Consider the following 23,311-nt stretch of genomic DNA (forward strand, 5'->3'; position numbering starts at 1 on the left):
AAAGTTAAAAGTTGTTGCAATTTGTAGTAGACTTAGCCCTTTTGGATGTAATATAGTACTGGCAAATTAGCTTAATGGTTTTCAGCTAGATGAATCTTGTATTTCCTTAATCGTAATGTTTTTTAACTAGAAAGTACACACCTGTGTCATGTATGTGATGACAACTTCATTAATAGTAAAGGCTTGTTTTGTTAAACTAATTGACTTATTTGTTTTTGGTTAATATCAATGTAGCTTGTTCAAATAATCGAACTAAAAATAGTAATTTTCGGAAATGTGTTTAACCCTAAAACAAACAATGAATGCGTGAACATTTTGTTATCGAATAGATAATTGTCAAATTAAATGGAATAATTTCGTGCATTTATCTTTTTTTTTTTTTCTTATTTCGTGCATTTATCTTGCACGATCTTTAAGTGGACGGCATTTACAATCAATCATAAACAGATATTGAGCATATAAATCCATTAATATCCTCAAATTATCTAGTTTTACCTTTACAAATTTTATTTTAACAGCATTCAGAAAGTACAAACTGAGTTGGACTAGTTCTGCTTAAGTGACCCGCAAATTAAGCAAGCCCAACTTAAAGTAGGAATATAATCTTAATGCTTAATACGCTTGCAAAAGAGGGGCCCCTTATTGAAGATCCAAAATATAAAATTCTCCCTTCCGAACCTTATGAATTCAAATACAAGGTCGCCCAATTTGGTAATCATTAAAGTCACAAATACGAAGCAAATTGTGTACTGCCATATAGAGACATAGACCAATTTTACACTTAACATTAAGCATGTTCAAATTACACATGACAGGCAATCATTCAGATTAGGACCCCAATTTCGGTAACCTTGTTACCAGGATTGGTGACTACAAAATACGACACTAAAATGCTTACTAATTATACAAAAGGTCATACTGTAATCATAATTCCCTAATCATAATTCCTTAATCTCAATCTAAATAGGATGAATTACATCAAGCCATAAATATCTGAATGAATCAGAATGCAAATGAATCACCAAAAGTTTCTCATCACAATAGTTCTCGTCACCTAAAGTTTCTCATCACATATCAAACTGCATCGACCATCCTTCACCTGACATGTTCGCCTCAAAATCTTCACACCAGCCATCTGGCTCTGTTGTTGGCTCTAGGAACTCGGTGTATGGGTTGTCCTTTTTCTTCCTTTTCACCTGAAAGAAAACCTTGATTACAGCATATCGTAAAATAGCAACATCATATCAACACATGAGAAAAAACTTAACGAATACCGGCAACTTAGTAGCTGCGCCTGTAACATCAGCACCCTCTGCTGGAGCTTTCTTTTTTGATGCCTACAGGAGACAGAAATTACATTCAGAACAAGGGAGATGACTGATGATATTAGGAGAATACGAAAAGATCAATTCTTATTTTTTTTTAAAAATGATTAAATTATCAAAGGGGTATTGGTACTTAATCTTCAATTATGGCTCATGAGACAGAAAACTTTTCACCTTTGCTTTTCATGTATTGTATCCTAGCTCAGCCCGTGTCTTGTTCCTAGAGCCCTTAGGCCGACCATGAGGCCTCTTTTGAGTAATTGGATCTCGGACAACAAATCTTGAGCTGGTTGAAGCTTCGTTTTGTGCATTGTTGGGATTTGTTCCGGTGTCCGATACATTGCATGGCTTAGACATTGGAGTACCTCCAGCTTCAGGGGGCTGATTTGATGATCCTTTATGAGAGCAAGGATCCATGTTACTAGGTACCACTTCCGGAATATTTTTCTCCAAGTGAAGTGCACGACGTACTCTGACTTCGGTGCGCAATTTGAGAACTGCTTCTCTAACAGCCACAATTGTATCCTCATCTACATTGGAAGCTTCATCACACAAGGCCTCGAGGTCAGGAAACAGCTTGTTGTAGCGAATGCATTCCGCGGTTTGACTCGGGTCATGATATGCCACTTTTACACGTGTGTGCCTCCGCATCACATCTTTGCGCCACCGATCAAGTACATATTTCGATGGTATTTCATTCACCAAATTTTCATCAAAAACTCTAATGATATGCTTGCAAAGAATCCCATCCTTTTCAAATTTCCTGCAATCACATGTTATGTCTTTGGTAACGGGATTAAATACCAGAGAGTACAACCTCCGATAATCAGTGATTATTTCTTCATTTGATCCTTCCGGAACAATCCATACTCGATCTGAAAGCAGATACTGAATTTCAACGTCACTTATCACAGTCTCAGATTTAGGAACTACGTACAACATTCTAGCACATTCTCTTTGCACTTCTTGGAACTTCGCATCAGTGTAAATTTGTTGGAAGTATCTCTCTGCTCTGAACCCACTCACAAGCCGTCTTATGTATTTTGCATCCCTTGCATCTGCATCGGTCTCATCACCAACCCTCTTCTTCATTGCAGCTGAGTACTTTTCGGGGAACTCGCACAACCTTGTTTTACGGGTGACAAACCCATCAAAAAACCTGTTGATGCTCTCAACCCTCTGCGTAGTTTTCATACCGGCCCAAAAGAACTCTTTCATCCAAGCTGGCACCCACATGTGCCGCTCTACAAACAATTCTTGAAGCCATTCATTGTCCTCCAAACCATACTTCTTCATTGCTTCACACCATCGGGTCTGGAATTCTACGGTAGTGAAACTATCGTAAACAATATTCTTCAACGGGCTCTTGAAATCATTGTACCTGTTTGCTTCAAAGTGTTACTGACCTCCATACACTTGTAGCCTTAAATACATATAGCAATTTTTTCAAGGACCAGGAGTTTACAAAAGCGCTCAGCAGTCAAATGTAGAAAAATAGGCATTATTCACTTATACTAAAGCACTGAATATATCTAATCAGTTCAAGATCAGCAACATACAAGTTATCCATAAAATTATTTAAGACACATAAAAAATGTCATATCAGATAAAGTTAAATTTCAGAAGACTTCAGAATCAGGATATGGATATGCCGTGAATCAATATAATACCCTACTCCTACAAAAAAAACCTCATCCTCATTTTACACCAGAGCATTGCTCCCAAAGCCTCATATAGAGCTACACTCCTTCTGTTTAAGCTTATAAAGATAGACATGTTGTGCCATCTAAATGGCCATCTCATATACACCTAAATGGCAACAAATATTATCAATTACACCATAGCAGGTACTGACTCTCTTGATACATAGCAGGTATCAATTATAACACCATTTCACTGACAAATATGGCAACATCATACTGCACACAACACAACAAAAATAATAGCAGAAAACTTAAATGGAAACAAACATACCAATATGATATTGCAAACAACACAACAAAACAACCACAAAACAGGTGAAGATTCTTCAGAACAAAACAAAAAGAAATCTGAAAAGTTTCATTATAAACACAAAAACAATTTTAATAAAACCAATCTAGAAAACTTACATGGCACACCTCCCAAGTTTGTCAGGAAATTTCCGGAGAATATGCCACATGCACCATCGATGGCGTGTATTAGGCATGACTTCAACTAATGGCTTCCTCATAGCAGGGGCTTGGTCAGTTAGGATGGCAAGAGGGGTTTTATTGCCCATGCACAACAACCATTGTTTAAATAACCATCGAAAAGTATCACAATCTTCATGAGAAACTAGGGCACAACCTAATAAGATCGACTGGCCATGGTGATTGACTCCTACAAAATTAGCAAATGGTAGCTCATACTCATTTGTCAGATACGTGGCATCAAAGCAAACGACGTCACCGAAGTCTTCATAAGCTACACGGCTTCGAGCATCAACCCACATGACGTCCTTTAAACGACCTTTATCGTCCAACCTATGTGCATGGTAAAAATTCTGATTATCGGCTTGCATGGAATCAAAGTAAGCCATCATGGCTTGAGCATCTCCACCGGCCATCTTAAGCCGCCGTTGTTTGTAAACCTCATGCTGCATATCCTTCACATTAGGCAAATTAGGATTTTCCGTGCCTAAACATCGACGTAATACACTCACAGGTACACCCACCTCATAATAATTCACCAACCGCTTGCGAACAGTGGAGGTCATCTTCTTCATACGGTACTCTTTCACTAAATTTGCCATACTTGGACACAGATCATGATTATGCTCCAACTCCACTCTTTGCAACACCCAAAGCCCTTCACGATTCACACTTCCATATACCCTAGCTTTACAATAACATATTTTAGATTTCCTTTTCCCACGTGATAGCTCTGCCTCCCCTATTACACCATTCACATTTCCTCCACAACCGCCAACATCCATTTGCTTCGCCCTTTTCTTAGCCTCTCGCTTCGCCCTCATATCCGGTGCACCATAACATTCACACTTCCAAGTGATTCCCCTTCTCTCTTTACTAGTAGTATATGATCCTTGAACCCGGCTAACCCCAAAGCCACACTCCTCAGCATATAGTTTGTAATAACACTCAATATCCTTCCATCCTTTAAAAACCATTCCGACCTTTGGAGGTTCAATAGAGGTGCCTTCAATCACATCATTTGTTGACACTGTTGTATTTAAGGTCTCTACACTCTCAACTGGGGAACCTTGATGGTTTTGACTACAAGAGTTGTCATTGATACATGGTAAAGGAGAATTGTATTCAACGGTCTGTGAGAGGGATATATTATCCAAGTTCTCTTCATCCAAAGTAATATTGCCTTCATTTTCATTATCATCTACACATATCTCCATCAACGTACCAATATCATCACACCCCACCCCTCCTAAGGGACTAAATCTGTCTGCATCCATTTCAAAATTCTCATCCATTACCCACAGCTACCAATGACCACCAACAGCAGAATTTAACACATAACTAACTGCAAACTATATAAAACACATATTATGTATCATCAACTACAGCAGTTTATAGAATAATGCAATATCAGTAAAGACAGTAATCAAACACATAGGAAACACATATAGGCCCAAAAATTCAGAAATAAACCTAATCAAAAATTCAGAATTTAATTCACATTACCAAAATTTCAGAATTCTTTCACATTACCAAAATTTTCAGAATTCAGTTCACCCAAACTGCATTACAAATAATTCAGAAAACAATTCAGAAATGAAGTCACCCATATAGCAATCAGAATTCATAATTCATACAATAACAATTAGAAGAATATACCACTACACAGGTCGCAAATCAAAGGTTACGACCAATTCACACTACAAATTGTCGAAATTAAATTAGCAACAGCGATATTAACTACGTACACCTCAACTACTGAGGACATTGAGCTTACCTTTATAAGTGACAACACCTTGCATCCAGGCCGAACATCAACGAATGAATTCGTCTGAAGGGAAGTGGGAGACCAAAGTTTACGAATCCTCCATAGATCCAAGCTCCGGACAGCTTACCCTTCGCTACTTTCTGGGTGGGTTTAGTTTGGTGAAGAAAACAAAGAGAGAAGGGCAACAGCGAACAGGGCAAGCTCGATTAGAAAAGTTTCTGGTGTTTTGCTTGTTTTCCAGCAACTACCCCTCCGTTAAATGGTCATGTAACGTCGTCAATTCACTAAAATAAGGGACCCCACCTCTTGGTATTTAAAAATATTAAAATATGCTTATGTGGCTTGTGTGATAAATGACAATTTTTCTATTTTTATGGGGTACTTGTGGAGTCGTAATTGTTTTGAATAAATTGCACATTTATATGGAGTATAACCTAAAAAGGAATGAAGGAGTAATTCCTTAAAAGAAACTTGTGCTAAACCAAGTTTTTTTTTTATATAAACAAAAAGCGAGAAGGCAAAGTATTAACTATTAAGTACTGTATTAATGTGGAGCTTAGCTTACATTAATTTCGACAAGCTAAGCGACCTCAAAGACTGGTCAAGAACGCAAGTGATCACATGAGCTACCGACCTACCGTACTTGGTTCACCGCAGCTTTCACCAAAATCTTGTACAGGTTGTAATTATAAGTCCGGTATTCGAATGAGTTTCAAATCTCATTTTGTAATACTTCCTCCAATTTTTTTTTTTTTTTTTAATGATTATGTTATATATTACATTGTCTTAATTTAATTTATTGATTAATGTTTTTGATAGAGTATAAAACATATTTCTGAAACTCAACCATGAGCTTTAACTTTTGGTTGAGATGATCATTTAACATGGTATTGGAGCCAGCGTGACAGAAAGGTTACGAGTTCAAATCTCATCCACCCCCTACTTTTAAGTGGAATATTTCGTGCAGTGTAAAATATATTCCTATAAAGTAAAAGTGTAAAACATGATTTATCAAGATGTGATAAAAGTAAATTAAGTGGAAAAACACACCAACAACGCGACAAGGTAACAATGTTATGACAATATTATGTGACAAACTTAAAGTGACGCCTCAAAATAGCTTAAAAGGCCACCTAAAAAGTTTTGTTCAATTCTCTTTGCCATATTTTTATTACTTACAGGTATAACACTACATGCATCAATTATATATGTTTGTTATAAAATCAAACCAAACCAAACCAAGCTAAATTAGAATAGATCAAATTACATAAAGATAATGAGTCGTACCAAAAATAAAATTTAGACTAGAACATAAAAAAAACAAATGACATTATACCATACTACATCAAAACTTAAATAGTTTAAATTAAACTATTTTAGATAAGATGAAGATAACAAAGCCTAATTAAATAATGAAGGAAGTCGAATCATTAATATTTCTTCTTCAACTTTGATACAAATTTAAAGTATACTAGCTACCCTACATAACTACATTTGATTATTTGTAGTTCCTATCATTTCAATGTAGCATAAATACGTTACATTTTATTTACTAATATGAATACAATATTAAATGACATTTTATCATAGTAATGTAAGTTTTAACTAAATATAAATAACTCCTTTATTATGTATGTGTGACAGATGCTAATATAAGCTCTACTATTATTAATATATTTTTGAATTAGAGGGAGTCTTATCAATCTATGTTAAGTAGACAAAAACAAGAATCATTTGAGTGAAAATTTGTCTAATTAAACAGTTAAACATATTCAAGTGATGATAAACTTGATGGAATCATGGCCCATACCTTTACGGTTAAGGGAGGTCCATTTGCAATTAATGGCCGGGACATTTGAACTTAGCATTGTGCTTAAATAGTTAAATGCTAGAGGACTACTAGTAGAAATAATCACATGCTTATTATTTTAGTCGATTACAATGTACATTAGCACTTGGCTTTCGGGCAAATTCGAAACGACTGAAAATTTAGTTTTCTTACAATTTTCAGGTCGCTTGTTACGATATTGGTTTAAATTACACTGTCAATTGAACACATAATATCAATTCTGAAGCAGTATTTGTTTTATGGCCTAAGAGTTAACTATAGTCAAAGCATGGTCTTCTACTATTCGCGCATCAATTGGTCTAAATAGGTAAATAAAACCTCTTTTTAGGATCTTGGTTATTATCTATACTTACTAAAAAAAAAAATTTAAAAATAAAATAAAATTATACACGAATAACTTATGTCGTATTCATTAATTTATTTATAATGGTATGGGGTACTCTAAATAAATCTTAACCCACAAAATTTTTGATCTAGTATTTAGAGACTAGACACTTGAACTGAAATCCTTCTTAAATTTTGAATACATATGTACAATAATACAAGCTCACTATATGTGCTTAATTATTAAACGTTGTTAGCAAAATGATAAAAATAATAAAGCGTCATGAGCATGACACATGAGAGTTGGTGCCACCCGATAATTAATTTGAAAAATTGGTAAAATTAAAAAAGTGATGGATATTATTATATGAAATTGTTAAAGTACAGAAATACTTATGAAAATAATTGATTATTAAATGAAACAAGCACACAATGCAAACTAGAACTTCTGGACGTGCTTGGCGTGAACGGCTGAAGGTCGGCATAACTGACCTAATCATTCTAGTCCTAATCTTAATTAAATACTCATTAATCTTATCATTAAATTTTGAAGTCTTCTAAAATAATTGCTACATTAATGTACTTCTTGCTGATCATCGTATCCTTGGCATTGTTAATTACGGATCGGAGTACTACACTAGTTTACTAGTGCACGTACTTAATATAAAAATACTTGCATTTTGAAAATTAATAATAAAATATTTGATGGTGATATTCTGTGGTATACTCATGTTTACTAATTTGGTCCTCAATTTTTTCTTTTTGATATATACGGATTACAGAGTGCTGAAAAAGTTCTAACAATGTGTTTGGGTGAGGCTTGTGTCTTGTGGAATGGAGTAGAATCCATCCAATGTTGATTTGGTTTTTTTTTTTTGGTCATGGAAACTCATACCACTAATATTTAACTCTATTCTAATCCGCTATAATTTCATATCCACCTCACCTCTAAAGATTTCAATTAATTTTCCAAATCTATGTCACCCTAGATACAACCCTAACTAAATACAAATCCACTCCGATTCAACTCAAATCAAACATATTTAGCATGTGTTTTATTCACCTAATTTTTATTTATTTGAGCCTATCTGACCTTATTAAAACTTATTTTGATTACGTTATAATTTGAACTTAGAACTTATTTTTCCTAAACTGAACTTATCTGAATTTATTAAAACTGAAATAAGTGAAAATAAGTTGAATAGAACAGATCCTTAGCATGGTATAGGGGTTTCCAATTTATATCACCTTGATATCAATGGTATGGGTTCCCAATCCATTTCAATAATTATTGAGCCAAATGAACCAATTTGTCGTTGAAATATAGTTTTATCTAACAACACATATTCCACATTAATTATAGACGAATAGATTAAATATACTTTATAAGACTAAGAGTCTACTCTTTTAATTGTCATATGATTTGGAATGAAACTTCCTTCCATGAACTTGTTAAAAGAACTCTTTTTCATATGAAATTATGAATAAAATAATAAATAAATAAATAATGCAAAAATTCAAATCGGGACACTAAAAAAAATATGAAGGTAAGAAGTATACTTATTTTATGACAGCCTTGGATATTTAAAGCTTCCACCTTTTGTAAGGTGTAACGTCAATAATGTTAAACGGAGTAGTACGGCATAACAGACGTTAATCACCGAAGTGTTGCCGGTGGACCTAAAAATGTCAGTGTGAAGATAATAAAACCTCACAAAGGGCACGGACATAATAACGGTGAATTGGTCCTACCGTCAAATGAATTAACTAGGATGATTATTACACTCCCTTTACTCTTTATTACCAATCAATAATAAATCATTGACCAAATTTAAACCAAGTACCACCGTAATTAACCTTCACTGACTTTGAGGGCATGCTATTGTTGAAATCTCGTTCAAAATATCATTATTTATCCATCATTTGCCTTTAATCATAGATCTACCATAAGTTGGTTAGTGTCCACATTTGACATTTTTAATTACAAAGTTGGCCTAAGCTCATCATTGTACACTCAATTACTCGTCTTGAATTCTAGTGTTGATGAATTAAATCAATTACGAGTAATAGAAATTGATGACTTACTGTTCAGTTACTTCAAATATGATAAATCATATATATACAGTGTTTAAAACATTTACGCTTATTGTCGAAAATTTTATTTTGATACTTATAAATTTGTAATGTTCAAAATAATATATAAAGAACGACGGTCTAAACTTTATTGACGACAATTATATCCGGATATAAAATTAATAGGAGTATAATATATAATATGGAGTGGCAAAAGTGATTACTGTAGAAGTAAATAACTTTTGAAAAAGTTGAAAATTAACCTTTTATACATAATGGAAGTAGTAGTGGATTTAAGCTCCAAACTAGGAGTTGAAATCAAAGTTATGTATATTCATAATTTCAAAGAAAAGGTGGGAGAATTATAAAGTGTTTCATTGCATAGGGAATTGATGTGACTATGTGAGAGGGTATTATAATATAAAGTAAAAAGGGGGTGTATGAGCCTTGAATATTTTACGAAGAGAGGCGTTGCATTTCATGCTTTATTTATGGCGGCGTCTTCTTCTGATTTGAATTGCAACTCACTCATGAGTCATTTCTGTATAACCATTATATGCTACGGAGTACTACGCCTACTGCACTAGTAGTGTGACTTTTTGTCCCTTATAATTAATTTATCCCCAAAATGATGTTAAATTTTCATTTTTGGCTTATTGATAACAATTAGCCATAAATTTTTTAAAATACTACGTAGATAACTTAATGGTATTGTGATCAACTTCATCAATGAGGATTTGTCATTCTTTTCCTCACTTTAAATGAGTCTGATTTGTAAAATTGGAGATTAGTGTTTGAAATAAGCTGTTATAATAATACCCAGCATCATTGACATATTATAAGTTTCTTCTCACCTTTTTCACATGAGTTTTGTGGGCTTTTCGTAATTCACACGTTTTTTGTAATCCTCACTTTTTTGCCACATTCACAATTTTTTTTTGCATTTTATGTAGATTTTAAACAATAACATTCCTTGGATAGTGATGTAGTACAAACCAAAACACGTTTCATTTACATAAACTTCAAGTACTAAACTCACTTCAATAACATAAATAGCTAAGCTAACCATTAAAAGTGTCAAGCTCGTGTCAATAAACACATTTACACTACTTTCCGCATCAAATTACTCCACACTCCAAAGTCCACACTCTACAAATAATAAGTACGTATCTTATTAGGCTATTAAACAAAGAAACGAAAAGGTGAAGTTGTCCTATTTGAAATTGATGAGACAAACACCAACACAAATAACACACACAATCTCAACCCTATGTTCATTGTCTCCTCGACTACACCACCACTCCTCTATTTTTTTACCGTTTTTCTCTCTCTAACTTCCATTGTTTCATCTTTTACTGCAGCTGCTTCTTCTTCTGCAACTTGTAATCCCTAAATTTAATCATTTCCATTTTTTTGTTTTCTTCTAATCTCCTATTTTTCTCTCCTTAAATTACTGGTTCTTTGTAGCTTCCCCATTCTTCGATTTCCTTCCCTTTTTTGTCCTGTTTTCTTCCCATCAATTCCATCAGTTTATTTTTTTTCCCAGGAATTCTCAACCCATAAAAAAAAACCCATTTTTTTGAATTTCAAATTTTCTAATTAAAGCCCCTTATCTTCTTTTCCCTTTATTTTTTTTAATACCCCTTTTCATCTTCTTCCTTCCCGCTTTTTATTCTCTTCCCTTTTTCTCAACTGTCAAATTTTACTCCCCTGAGTTAGTATTTTTCCTCTGTTTTTGTTTTATTTACAAAGTATTTATTTAATTTTTCTTAATATTAATTCCAATTACTAATTTTAATATATTTATATTTTGGCATTTTCTGACAGATATAATGATACAAGGAGAGAGTTGACTGACTGATTGGTTGGTTGAGGGAATTCATAAAATATTTGGAGTACATTCATCTGTGTTAAGTGAACAGAGGCATTTTTTTTTTTGTGTTTAGTCATTTCAATGATTTGATTTACTACTGTACTCGTTTCCTCCAAATTAGTCGCATCACTTTCTTTTAAATATAAACGTAAACCGAAATTAACATAGAGCGTTTTATCTTAACAACATAAATTTAGGAGAGAGAAAACAATAATAGGCGTTGGGCTCTAAGCTTATGTCATTTTCTATGCAAATATTGATATAAACATAACAATGTGCCTTTTTCAATGTTATTACAGACTTTCATGATGCTCTGTGTTTTCCTTCATTGAAGCTTCTGTTCTTGTGAAACCAACATTACATTATACGGAGTACTCATTTACTGCAACATTACACAAAATTGTTGAGAAATTTATTTATTTCCTTACTAAATTTGGAAATAAAAACTAATTGAACATTTTGTGGGCTAAAATTGGTGACTGTTACAAAATAGTGTACTAAATTGGAGGGTTTTGAAGGAAATCAAAATTTGTGGGTACCCATTTGGATTATTTAGCATAATTATTAAGGGGTTGTTTCATAATTGTGATAATTGTAGTGAAGAAGGAAGAAAAGGAAATTGGGTTTTTGTGGGGTTTATTTTTGAGGAGAGAGAAAATGAGTGGGCAACAGCAGAAAAGAGAGAAGAATGAAAAGATTTCATCATCATCATCATCTGAAGGTGTTGAGAAAGTTTTGGTTGCTGTAAAAGCTTCAAAGGAAATTCCAAAGGCAGCTCTTGTTTGGGCTTTGAGTCATGTTGTTCAACCTAGTGATTGTGTTACTCTCATTGTCGTTGTTCCTCCTCCTAGTTCAGGTATGAATTTCAAGTTTTGCTGTTTTTTTGTTCGAGACCATATTTGTTTCGGAATAAGGCTTTGATTTTGTTGTTTGTTGTTGTTGTTGCTGCTGTTGCATATGAATAGTATGTGAGCGGATTTAGGATTGATTAATATTGTGGAAATTGGGGATGTTATTCAGTTATTGAACTGAATTTGAAACGCTAATAAGGAGTTTGATTTCGGAATGATGTTGGATTACAAGAATACTGCAATTAGATGAATAGATTTTGATGCATTTTTGTAGGTAGGAGATTATGGGTTTTCCCAAGATTTGCTGGAGATTGTGCGAGTGGTCAAAAGAAGTTGTTTGCCGGTACTAGTTCGGAGCAGAAAATTGAGTTGACAGATTCTTGTTCTCAGATGATTCTTCAGCTACATGATGTCTATGATCCTAATAAGGTTAGCTAATCACTTCCTGGTATTGCTTGTTAGAATGTGTGTATGATAGTTTATCTAAGTTTAAGTGTTTTATTTTTTTAATTTGCAGAAAAATGTGAATATAAAGATTGTGTCTGCCTCACCTCCGGGAGCTGTAGCTGCAGAAGCGAAGAAGGTTCAAGCGAATTGGGTTGTATTGGACAAGTAATGTTCAACTCATTTCTTCTCCCTCATTAATATGTGAAATGTTGGAATGCTAATCTTGTTTTTTGCCATTTGCAGACACCTCAAGCAAGAAGAAAAACGGTGTATGGATGAGCTCCACTGCAACATTGTGGTCATGAAACGATCTCAGGCGAAAGTGCTTAGACTAAATTTGGTCGGATCACCATCAACGGAGCTTCTTTTATCTGGTCCATCTGGTGACCAACTTGATGAAGTTAGAGGGCCTGTTGTGACACCAAGCAGTAGCCCTGAGTTATTTACTGCGACTGAAGCAGGTACATCATCTGTATCGAGCTCTGATCTTGGGACATCACCTTTTGCCCCATCTATAATGAGTGAAAAGTTGAAGAAGAGTGATATGGTGCTTATAAAAGAAAGTAGAAATCTTTTGTCCGACTCAGATTCAGAGGATGAAGACTCGTCTCCTTGCTCAACAAGTTCAGGAGTTAGGCCTTGGATGGGCGAGTATATAATTTCACATTTACGGTCCTCTCAGAAGCCTGAAAAGAGGTCTTCTATGAAGTCCTCACAGAAGTATTCTGAAATTGATAGGGATTCTGGTATTGGATCTCGAAGATATAAGCATGATCTAGACTATAGTGGTAATGTTAGAGAAGCTATGTCTTTATCAAGAAGTGCTCCTCTTGGACCTCCTCCGCTATGTTCAATTTGCCAACATAAGGCACCGGTTTTTGGGAAGCCTCCAAGGTGGTTCAGCTATGCTGAGCTTGAGCTTGCTACAAGCAGGTTTTCACAATCAAATTTCTTGGCTGAGGGAGGTTATGGATCAGTCCACAGAGGGATACTACCTGATGGTCAAGCTATTGCCGTGAAGCAACATAAATTGGCGAGTTCACAGGGTGATGTCGAGTTTTGTTCAGAAGTGGAAGTTTTGAGTTGTGCTCAACATCGGAATGTGGTTATGCTTATAGGCTATTGTATTGAAGACAAGAGGAGGTTACTTGTCTATGAATACATATGCAATGGATCCCTGGATGCACATTTATATGGTAATGGTTCAATTCTTTTTTTTCTGTGGCTCTAGCATTTTACATTTGTACTGTCATATGCTAACACCTTATCATGTGATTTCAGGACGGAGTCAGCCCCCTTTGGAATGGTTTGCTCGGCAGAAAATAGCTGTTGGAGCTGCTCGAGGATTGCGCTACCTACATGAAGAGTGCAGAGTAGGCTGTATTGTTCATCGTGACATGCGTCCAAACAACATTCTACTCACTCATGATTACGAACCATTGGTACGTAATTATAGACATAAATCATTGTTAGTATTCTTTAGTGGGTTTCTGTTCAAACTTGTTACGAATTCTCTTTTCGTCACTGCATAATACCTATAGGCACAACCACTACACCAAGTCGAGGGATCATTTGTTACCTATAGATGGGGTTCGGATGTTATATGGAAGCTTAAAAGGGTTATGGTAGATAAATTTCTCCATGTTATTTACTTTATTGAGCAATGGATAGACCAAAACTAGATGCGGTGATTTTCTACTTTTGTGATTCTCATGTGACCTAGAGTCCTAGATTCTAAAAAGAACATAAAGTGGGGTGTTGAGGGGAGGGAAAAGAAGTCACCTCTCAAGTGCTTACTGTTGTGTCAAATTTCATTACAATGTTTGCAGTTTGCATTTAATATTAACCAAGAATCATCTGTCATTTCCAATGATTTCAAAGATTTGTTTTTTTTTTTTTTTTTGACTTTTTAACCTATTTCGGTTTGTATTAAATTGATTCATTAAACTGTCTCTAATTAATGATACATCAACCAATAAATGTGTATGGAATCAAGGGAGAACTAGGGACAACCTCTTTTATTAATTATGGGCCGGTTATGTACATCTGAGATCTGACAACCCTGCTGAAGACAGGAGCCTCTTTAGAGGCATTGGATGTATTTTGATTTGAAATCGTGTCTTAATTGAGATTACTAGGTAAAGGAAGAGTGTACTTCATTTTTGTGATCTGTAATCCGGTAACTTTAACAAGATTTACGTAATGTTGATATTCTGTTTCCTAATCTTTCCGAGGAATCTAATCAATGCATAGTAGCATTGCAACCTTGTGACTGCTAGTTGAATGAATGAAATATCACCCTTCTTCCAAGGCGTGATTCAATCCTTGTTTTAAAACTATTGTACTCCGTATACTACTTTTGTATTCTGATGTTGCGGATTTTTATTTTCCTGGTCAGGTGGGGGATTTTGGCCTGGCGAGATGGCAACCTGATGGAGACACTGGAGTCGAAACAAGAGTGATAGGCACATTTGGGTACGTCTTGATGTACCATTTCTTTGATTTATTAGACCTTTTATACATTTAGGTTAATGTTAATCTAATAAAAAAAACCATTTCTTATCTACTGCAGGTATTTAGCTCCAGAATATGCACAAAGTGGGCAAATCACAGAAAAGGCTGATGTCTATTCCTTTGGTGTTGTACTCGTAGAGCTTCTTACAGGAAGAAAGGCTGTTGATCTCACTCGACCTAAAGGCCAGCAGTGTCTTACTGAATGGGTATTTGCTGTCATCGTTGCTTTGTTCTATTAGTCCTGTGGCTGCTAAACCTTTTACATGATCAAGTCTTATGTTCACTTACATTTTTGTGTCTTATATCTTAAACAGGCACGACCCCTCTTAGAAGAGAGTGCTATTGAGGATTTAATTGACCCTCGTCTTGGTAACCGGTATTTAGAACCAGAGGTTCTTTGCCTGATGCATGCTGCTTCCTTGTGCATTCGGCAGGACCCTCATTCCAGGCCTCGAATGTCACAGGTAAAAAACACGACTCTTTTTCCCCTTAAACTGTTTAGTGCGTGTATTGAGAACTCTAATGACGAGTGTTGAAGTTCAGAATTTGCTGGTAGTTAAGTGTATAGGAACAAGAAAACATTAATCAAGACTTTGTTTATATTTGGTGTGTGAAATATTAGGTCCTGCGCGTACTAGAGGGTGACATGTTCATGGATTCCAGTGCTCTGTCTACTCCTAGACATGATGTAGGGAATCGCAGCGGAAGAATGCGGCATTTGGAGTGCGAATCATATAGTGGTCCATTACGCAACGAGGAAACGGGAGTATACACGGGTAGCTTATCTCTTGAATCACTAAGGACAGCTTTGTGGGAAAGGGAAAGGCTTAGGATTTCATCAGATCACTAAGAAGTGAAAATTGCTTTTGCAGGAGTTTTGGTGTAGGGTTTTCTTTTTGGGGTTATTGATCTATAATATTTATTCTTGTATATATGGAGGTGAGGTTAAGGGTATTGTAATCCATTTTGGGGAGTAGTTGTTAATATACAAGTATGCATTTTGTGTAATCGTACTGTCACTTACAAGCAAGTGATTACAAATGAAAATGCCACTTTTGAAAATCTTTTGTTTTCGTGAAGAATTAATACAGTAGTTAAATTAATAGCAAAAGCGGTTTAGTAACAAATTTTGTTTCTTGGAATCGTGTTTGGACTACCAAAGCCACGAATATCACACCCCCCCACCAATTTTCCCAATCATTTATTTTTCCTAATGTTGAGTTAGCAGATTTTAATTGGTAGTGCAACTTTAAGAAATTGGGACTACTACTAATGATTTTTGGCTCATTTAATATACAGAGTATTGTTTATGAAAGGGGAAGCTAATGTTTTGTTTTCTGCTAAAATGGACTCGTGAAGTCCCGTAGTATATATGTGATTCTTAATTCTGAACAGAGGTTTTTTCACAATGGAAATTGCAAGCTTCAAAGAATAAATTATAAGCAATATTTTGCTAAACAGATGGCATAACTTTCTAACTCCGTACAGTATATCTTTCATTTGCTGTCTATCTTGTTGAGTATACAGTACCAAATACAAACTGGGGCACAATTGTAAGCTGAGCGCACAGCACTAAAAAGCCTTGAAAATCTTACTAAAAGCTATGGTAAGATTTAGTTGTCTGCATGTCAGAAATGATCTTCAGAGTTTACAAGCTTTATCTGTGTGCGACTTGTTAATTTACTAAAACTAGTATTCAAGGAGAAAAGGGACAACTACAGATGCAGCATCTGCCATTGCTTACAATAATGCACTTAAGAAGCACTATCGCATGAATATCCCGATATTTCTTTGCCTATGGCTTTCTCATTTTAGACCTAGCATATCTGGAGAAAAACATTGAAAAAAAAAGTTGAAAATGAGCTTGCATAATCATCAGATGACTAAAGCAGACTAATGGATATCAGGTAAGAGATGGAAGAATACTCAATGTGCATGCCACCCCTGTCTGAAGACGGCAACGTGCTGTCCTGAAGTGTTTGCATTGCATGAGTAGCTTGTTCTACTTCCTGAATAGAGCAGGACATAAGCATGACATTTAGCAAACCTTGTGGTTAGTGAGTGTCATTAATACAAGTATGCAACCACACCAGTAATGAAATGTACAGCAGAATGGGAGAAAGAAAGAATAAGAAAATGACTAACAAAATGAAATACAAAAATTATAGAATTTGAAAGGCCGCTGAAACAATCTTGTAGTAATAAACGAGTATAATCCAATCTGACTGAATAAGAGAATTATTCATCTTCGCCAGATGTTTTAAATGTTTAGTAATGCTATTGGCTCTGACTAACTAATACGAAGTATTAACATTGGCTGCATAGATATAAATATAAATATGCTTGTAATACCTCATAATCCGCAAATGCAACTGGCATGCCACCTCTAGCACGCAGCTTCAGCCCATTGAATCCAGAATATCTAAACATATCATAAGGAACGCAAAAACACTTAGACGAGTGACATGAGGGATACAAAAAGAACTAGGCTCAAGAAAATTGAGGCTCACATACTGAGAAAGTGCTTGTCTAAGTTCATCCTCAGTGCAGTTAGGCCCTAAATTAGCAATAAACAAGGTGGAGCATGGCCTTAGATCGCCTTGAGAGGCCTTTTCTGTCTGCTCCTGTAGACATGGTTCAAGAACAAAAGATAAATCTAAAACAAAAGTATACTGAAATGCACCACGAGTTTGTGGAACAAAAAGGAGCTGTAATTTAAACACATCAGACAAAAGCAGTAGGATCAGAACAATAGAACTAGGCTTCGTTCTAATCACCTGAGGTACAGATACTCTAATTTGACACCATCCATATTACTAACCCTCATCTAAATTTATCTATTTTAAAACATACTCTGTACAAAGCTAAGGTGGAAAGAACAAGGCACCTCAAAATATGTTATTGACAAATAAACTCAATAGTTTGTTTGTTTTTTTCTTTTTTTTTTTTTTTTTTTTTTTTTTTGGGTAAGGAGAAAGGCCCTACCGGGCCAGAACCTCTCACAACAAATAAACTCATAGTTGGTAATTAGACTCATTAGGATAAGGTGACATACATACAGTCATATCCACAGTTTCACTGACACAGGGTTCATGTAACTATGTAAGCCAGACCAAGATCTAGGCTCTCATGCAGCCTACACCCATGAATACCTATATTCAGTTAAAACACAAACATTATAATATATACAAAGAATAGTCTTTTTAAATTTCAGCCTTCAAAGAAACTTTCCAGCTTATACTGTAGGTAAAAACTACTCCCTCCATCTCTAAATACGAGGTCACATTTGGTATGATGTCATAGAATTGAAAGCTACCATAATATCCTTCCCTTTGCAATTTTTTACTTCACCACAACACATGGTGTAACTCTTCAGAGTGTTCTGTTATATCACTGATAATATTATGGACAAGTTGAGGGTTTAACTTATCAACCAATTTAAGGGACTATTATTTTGAGAGAGCTCAACATAAAATTGTGTAGCCTATAATTCAAAGATAGGAGTAACAAAGAAACAAGTTAAGGAATCAATCACCAACATTTGCAGCAGCCACAGTACCACCAAGTTTCACGTTCTCCTCACTGTACAACATCATACATGGTGTTAGAAGTTCACTCAATAACGAGATAAACAACACATACATGCACAATTGCACACAGAGTCACACACATGCATGCACACACATACACATACACACACACAATATGCTCAAGCAAACATTTAAGCTTGTGTATAAATAGGCACATATACGTTTAGAATATTGGTGGGTATGATGTATGAAGAAAAGCAAACAGGGGCATTCTTGAAATGTAGCTCATATTTCTTTTAAGAAACTATCATGTTCCAAGTTACAAACCTTTTCACAGTGGACTGCGTATTATTGTTGGAAGAGTCAGGGTCTTCACTCTGATCAGACTCATTATCACCTGCATGAAAAACAATGGTCAAGTACATATCAATATTCCTGGTCATCGTCAATTGGAACCTATATCTGGTTTATTTTAAAAACATTAAGCAGGGATAAAAACAATAGAATAAATAGCAAAAAGGAAGATGATGCTGAAATGGGTAGCTGCAATAATGAACATGATTTCCTATCAACACTCAAACTGTCATTTGCATTAAAGAATAGAGAGTACCATCATCACTTGATGTATCTTCAGCATCATCTGCAGATATTTTCCTTTTATCGATCACAACATAAGGTCCACTACCTTAAATAGAAAGGAATAAATAATGAAGTAAGAAGAGATGAAGTAAAGCTACATTGAGACACAGAATAACAAATAACATGAAAGTGTCTGTTGGGCATAAAGCATGCACCTGGTTTATGTTTTCGCCTTGAGTTTGATCTAGCCAGTTCAATATGCAGAACTGATCCAGCTTGTGGATCAAACTTGATACCCTAGACATTGGAAACATAATGTATACAGATTATTGTTCCAAAAGGAAAAGGATTAAGCATTACTAAATCCTATATGCAATATATGGTACTGGAGTTTTGCAAGAGCCAATAACTGTTAAAATTGTTGATGATCTTGATAAATACCACAAATCTACGATTAATTCATAGCACTAACTCCACCACACCTCCCCCCCCCCCCCACCCTTCTCTCTTGCTCCTTCAAGTGCAAACACCTCAAAATGCTTCAATATCTATCTTCCCTTCTAATTTATATTTACACCACAACCAATGTAACACTAAACTTTGAATGGTTGCTCTTAAAGTACAAAATCAACTTGAAAACATCTCTATATAGATCAATTTTCAAGACAGATGTTATTGAACGATGCAGAAGGTTATTAATCCAAACCATAAACATGGACACTGTAGCTTTTCTCCAAAATGAATACTGATATCTTTATATCTACTGCCACAAACGCCACCACCCCTTAATACTAACCTGTACACGATTGCTATCCAACCCGAATTCATTCCCCTCGTTCCAACCACAACATTATAGTATTATACTAGTACAAAGACATCAAATTATAACATCAACAATTCATACAATAGATCAAAATAGAAAAAACACATTTCCATATAACTCTATTCGAGGACTCACAGCAATACTCATAAAGATCAAACATTTTCATTAAATATGCTTACATCTAAGGCTTGTAATGCCAGCACAGCTGATTGATGGTTATAAAATGTCACAAATGCAACTACCTGCATACAAAAACATAAAAAATAATATGATCTTATTAAATGAAACAACATAATCCAATATCAATAACAACCCAATTCAGCTAATTGAAAAACCCAAAACACAATATTGACCCAGAAATCAAACTTTAATCATAGGAAAATGCAATAGAAATTAAAAGGGCAGGGGCAAACTTGATTGCCGCGGCCAGTAAACTTGAGCTGACAAGAATCGAACCCAGGACGACGGCGGAAAAGGTTGTAAATTTCGCGAGGCATGACATCGTCAGGGAGGCCGGAGACGAAGAGGGTGTTGATATGACGCTGTGATTTGGGGATGTGAATTGGGATAATTGGGGTGGTGCTAATACTGGGATTATTACTGGAATTGGAGATGAAATCATGAGAATGGTTGAAATTAGGGTTTATAGTTTCGCTGATGTTGTGGTGGAAGTAGTATTCTGGTGGTTGGTGGCGGTTTTGGTGGAGGTAGTATGGCTCGTACGGTGGTTGCACCATTTCTCTTCTTTCTGGTTAGTCTTTGGGTTTTGCAGGGTTCTGGGTTTGTGTTAACTTGCCCAATTTTGCGGGCCTACTTGATAAACTAATACAAGTACGGAGTATAATACACTATATGTCTATACTCACTCCGTTCTGAAATGATCTTTTATACGTACTTAATAATTTTGATTTGTTTCTATATACTATCTCCATTACATATTATTTGCAACGATTAGACATATTTTACTCACACTCTATGTCAAATCGTTGCAAATAATATAAAACGGAGCGAAGGTAGACAAATGGTATCTAATATACTTCATCTGTTCCTATTTGTTTGCCTCATAGCAAAAATTTGGGTCAAACTTTAAAATCTTTGACCACAAATTCTCATTAATTTATAAGTAATAATATAGTCAAGGGGGATTTAGTTGAATTCGTCCCATCGTATACTTTATTAATATAAGGTTTTTATAAATTTTACGCAAATGAAAATTAAGATATTTACGTTCTAATACGTGTTTTGGAGACCGTGAAAAGTTCAATGGAACAAATAAATAGGGAATGAGGGAGTAGCTTTTTTTTTTAATTCTTTTTTGTTGAAACTTGATTAATACGGAGTTTTCAATTTTTAATTTTACCATTTTAGTTATGCTGAGAATAATTTGATTTCACCATGGTAGAAATGGTGAGCTCATCACAATAAATGGTTAAACCACAGTGTATTTGGACGACTTATTAAAGTTTCCGTCATGTAGTATTAAGCATCAGTGATCAAATTATGTGTGTTTAAGAGCAAATTAATGACAAGATTTAGGCATTCATTTATTTGGAGGGGAAGGGCGGGGGTTATGAGCTTAGACTCAATCCGATTATCCAACAGAAAGAGTGTGCACTCACAACTACTAGTAGCCAATTGCAGGTGTACAAAATTCATATTTGGATTGCATGTGTGTAACTCCGTAATTCATTGCAAGCACCATGTCCTAATCAATCACCGCTAACGTGAATTAAAACATCGTAATCTTCATCTTTTAACTGTTTTTTTTTTCCCATTTCTAGAGAGTTGTATTTGTGGGGCACGTTAAATAAAAAATTATATTGAAAATGTTCTATTTATTAATTTTAACTGTCATTAAAAAAAAAAAAAAAATTGACGGTGAAAAATTATCCATTAACTTTAAACAGTCATACAGTTTAACCCCTAACTAATGCCAAGTGATGTTGTTATAACAATCTCCCGTAACTTTTTCATGAGTTAGAATAAACTACTACTCGTACTCTTAATAAAAATGGACTAATGGAGAATCAACACAATTAAATGCAAAACTGTGACATTATTCAACAATTCCAATTACACACTACCATCAACACGTGCCAACCAAATAAATTTATAAAAAAATAAAATCAAATTATGAGGAATCAATAATAAGACAAGAAAAAAGTCAATACATCAATAACGTTGACTAAAGATCAAGGATGATCAAATACCGGTCCGACCGGCAAGCAAACCGCCGGCAGCAGCTTGTTCTTCATCCAAGAACAAATCATCAGACCGTCGAAAAACCGAGTAAATTACAATCACCCCAACACCAACAGCCAAAGCAATCAATATATTTCCAGTAGCACCCGTCAACAGCAAAAACCCGACGGTCAATACCGAGAGAACCGCGAGTATAATCCGATCGTCAATGGACCGACCGAAGAGAACAAGCGGTTCATCCCTGAGAAAGTAGAGAAAAAGCCAAGCAACCATCATAACAAGGAAGACGATGAGGGAGATGGGGTGCCAGAGGAGAGAGACGAAGAGGATGAGGAGAACGATCATGGCGAAGTTCATACGGAAGTAAGAGAAGTTGGTTTTGAGGCGAGAGAAGGCGTCGGAGAAGTGGTGGGGGAAGGAGAGGGAGTGGCGGTCGAAGAATTGACGCCATGGACGGCGGGAGGAGAAGGTGCCGTAGAGGCGGTGTTTGGCGCGGGAGATGAAGTCGAGGTTGGCGGAGAGAGGGGTGGAGGAAGGTGGTGGTGAGGAGGAGGTTGTTATGGGTTTGTAAGGGGAGGAAGAAGACATGGTTGGAAATGGGGAGTAGTTGTGAGGAGAGAGAATGGGGGTGTAAGGGAAGGTCAGGATTTTTGTGATTGGGGATTTCAATATTAGAATGGGGATTTCTATTGGCATGAAGAGATTTCTGAGGAGGGCCAGAGGGGATGGAGATATAGAAATGTGTAAAAAATTTATTAGATTATGCACCTTAGATCATTATGAGCAGTGAGGAGAAAAACAAACCCCTTAATTTCTCTCTACTCACTTTCTCACTCTTCCCATCCAATTCCTTTCATGAGAGGTTTTTTTTACAACACCAATGCTAAAAAAAAAAAAAATTCTCATCACTTTATCCTCCACTATTACTATACCCCACCATAATACACATCACCTTTTTTTTCTCCTTTTTTTTAATAATGTT

At 35.4% G+C, this 23,311-nt stretch overlaps 3 protein-coding genes across 11 annotated transcripts; 1 reads left to right on the forward strand and 2 right to left on the reverse strand.

Moving 5' to 3' along the window:
- Window positions 1-757: 757 nt before the first annotated feature.
- Window positions 758-5,526, reverse strand: LOC110683636 (protein FAR1-RELATED SEQUENCE 6-like). Of its 3 annotated transcripts, none has more exons than XM_021860028.1 (5): window positions 5,274-5,526; window positions 3,437-4,763; window positions 1,500-2,706; window positions 1,275-1,337; window positions 758-1,196 (listed from the first exon to the last, which is right to left on the reverse strand). In XM_021860028.1, the coding sequence occupies exons 1-3, from the start codon at window positions 5,296-5,298 to the stop codon at window positions 1,509-1,511; spliced, it is 2,550 nt and encodes an 849-aa protein (XP_021715720.1). In that variant the 5' UTR covers window positions 5,299-5,526; the 3' UTR covers window positions 758-1,196; window positions 1,275-1,337; window positions 1,500-1,508. The 3 variants fall into 3 exon arrangements, with proteins under 3 accessions (XP_021715720.1, XP_021715718.1, XP_021715719.1); XM_021860026.1 differs by having other exon boundaries at window positions 3,437-4,848; window positions 5,274-5,525; XM_021860027.1 differs by lacking the exon at window positions 758-1,196 and having other exon boundaries at window positions 1,273-1,337; window positions 3,437-4,848.
- Window positions 5,527-10,668: 5,142 nt separating this feature from the next.
- Window positions 10,669-16,356, forward strand: LOC110683637 (inactive protein kinase SELMODRAFT_444075-like). 3 transcript variants are annotated; one of them, XM_021860031.1, is made up of 10 exons: window positions 10,669-11,419; window positions 11,683-12,239; window positions 12,509-12,663; window positions 12,752-12,846; window positions 12,925-13,877; window positions 13,963-14,123; window positions 15,080-15,156; window positions 15,254-15,401; window positions 15,510-15,659; window positions 15,818-16,356. In XM_021860031.1, the coding sequence occupies exons 2-10, from the start codon at window positions 12,041-12,043 to the stop codon at window positions 16,043-16,045; spliced, it is 2,166 nt and encodes a 721-aa protein (XP_021715723.1). In that variant the 5' UTR covers window positions 10,669-11,419; window positions 11,683-12,040; the 3' UTR covers window positions 16,046-16,356. The 3 variants fall into 3 exon arrangements, with proteins under 3 accessions (XP_021715723.1, XP_021715721.1, XP_021715722.1); XM_021860029.1 differs by having other exon boundaries at window positions 10,669-11,224; window positions 11,338-12,239; XM_021860030.1 differs by having other exon boundaries at window positions 10,669-12,239.
- A 287-nt stretch (window positions 16,357-16,643) lies between these two features.
- On the reverse strand, window positions 16,644-23,109 carry LOC110683639. 5 transcript variants are annotated; one of them, XR_002503636.1, is made up of 10 exons: window positions 20,541-20,963; window positions 20,307-20,369; window positions 19,520-19,601; window positions 19,336-19,410; window positions 19,053-19,122; window positions 18,735-18,777; window positions 17,706-17,819; window positions 17,548-17,617; window positions 17,122-17,204; window positions 16,644-17,021 (listed from the first exon to the last, which is right to left on the reverse strand). XR_002503636.1 is itself a non-coding variant. In XM_021860032.1 (10 exons), exons 1-10 carry the CDS (start codon window positions 20,862-20,864, stop codon window positions 16,991-16,993), a joined length of 951 nt encoding a protein of 316 aa, XP_021715724.1. In that variant the 5' UTR covers window positions 20,865-20,958; the 3' UTR covers window positions 16,644-16,990. The 5 variants fall into 5 exon arrangements, 1 of the variants encoding a protein (XP_021715724.1); XM_021860032.1 differs by having other exon boundaries at window positions 17,710-17,819; window positions 20,541-20,958; XR_002503639.1 differs by lacking the exons at window positions 16,644-17,021; window positions 17,122-17,204; window positions 17,548-17,617; window positions 17,706-17,819; window positions 18,735-18,777 and having other exon boundaries at window positions 19,101-19,122; window positions 19,336-19,406; window positions 20,541-20,964.
- Between the last annotated feature and the right edge of the window lie 202 nt (window positions 23,110-23,311).

The sequence above is a fragment of the Chenopodium quinoa genome, unplaced genomic scaffold, assembly GCF_001683475.1.
Source record: "Chenopodium quinoa cultivar QQ74 unplaced genomic scaffold, ASM168347v1, whole genome shotgun sequence".
NCBI lineage: Eukaryota > Viridiplantae > Streptophyta > Magnoliopsida > Caryophyllales > Amaranthaceae > Chenopodium > Chenopodium quinoa.

Coding starts and splice junctions, on each gene's coding strand:
- LOC110683636 (XM_021860026.1), bottom strand. CDS start 4,791: ATGGATGAGAATTTTGAAATGGATGCAGACAGATTTAGTCCCTTAGGA. Junction 2,707..3,436: donor AAACTTGGGAGGTGTGCCAT/GTAAGTTTTCTA, acceptor TGAAGCAAACAG/GTACAATGATTTCAAGAGCC.
- LOC110683637 (XM_021860030.1), top strand. CDS start 12,041: ATGAGTGGGCAACAGCAGAAAAGAGAGAAGAATGAAAAGATTTCATCA. Junction 12,664..12,751: donor ATGTCTATGATCCTAATAAG/GTTAGCTAATCA, acceptor TTTAATTTGCAG/AAAAATGTGAATATAAAGAT. Junction 13,878..13,962: donor CCTGGATGCACATTTATATG/GTAATGGTTCAA, acceptor ATGTGATTTCAG/GACGGAGTCAGCCCCCTTTG.
- LOC110683639 (XM_021860032.1), bottom strand. CDS start 20,864: ATGGTGCAACCACCGTACGAGCCATACTACCTCCACCAAAACCGCCAC. Junction 18,778..19,052: donor ACGCAGTCCACTGTGAAAAG/GTTTGTAACTTG, acceptor GATGTTGTACAG/TGAGGAGAACGTGAAACTTG. Junction 17,022..17,121: donor AGGGGTGGCATGCACATTGA/GTATTCTTCCAT, acceptor GTTTTTCTCCAG/ATATGCTAGGTCTAAAATGA.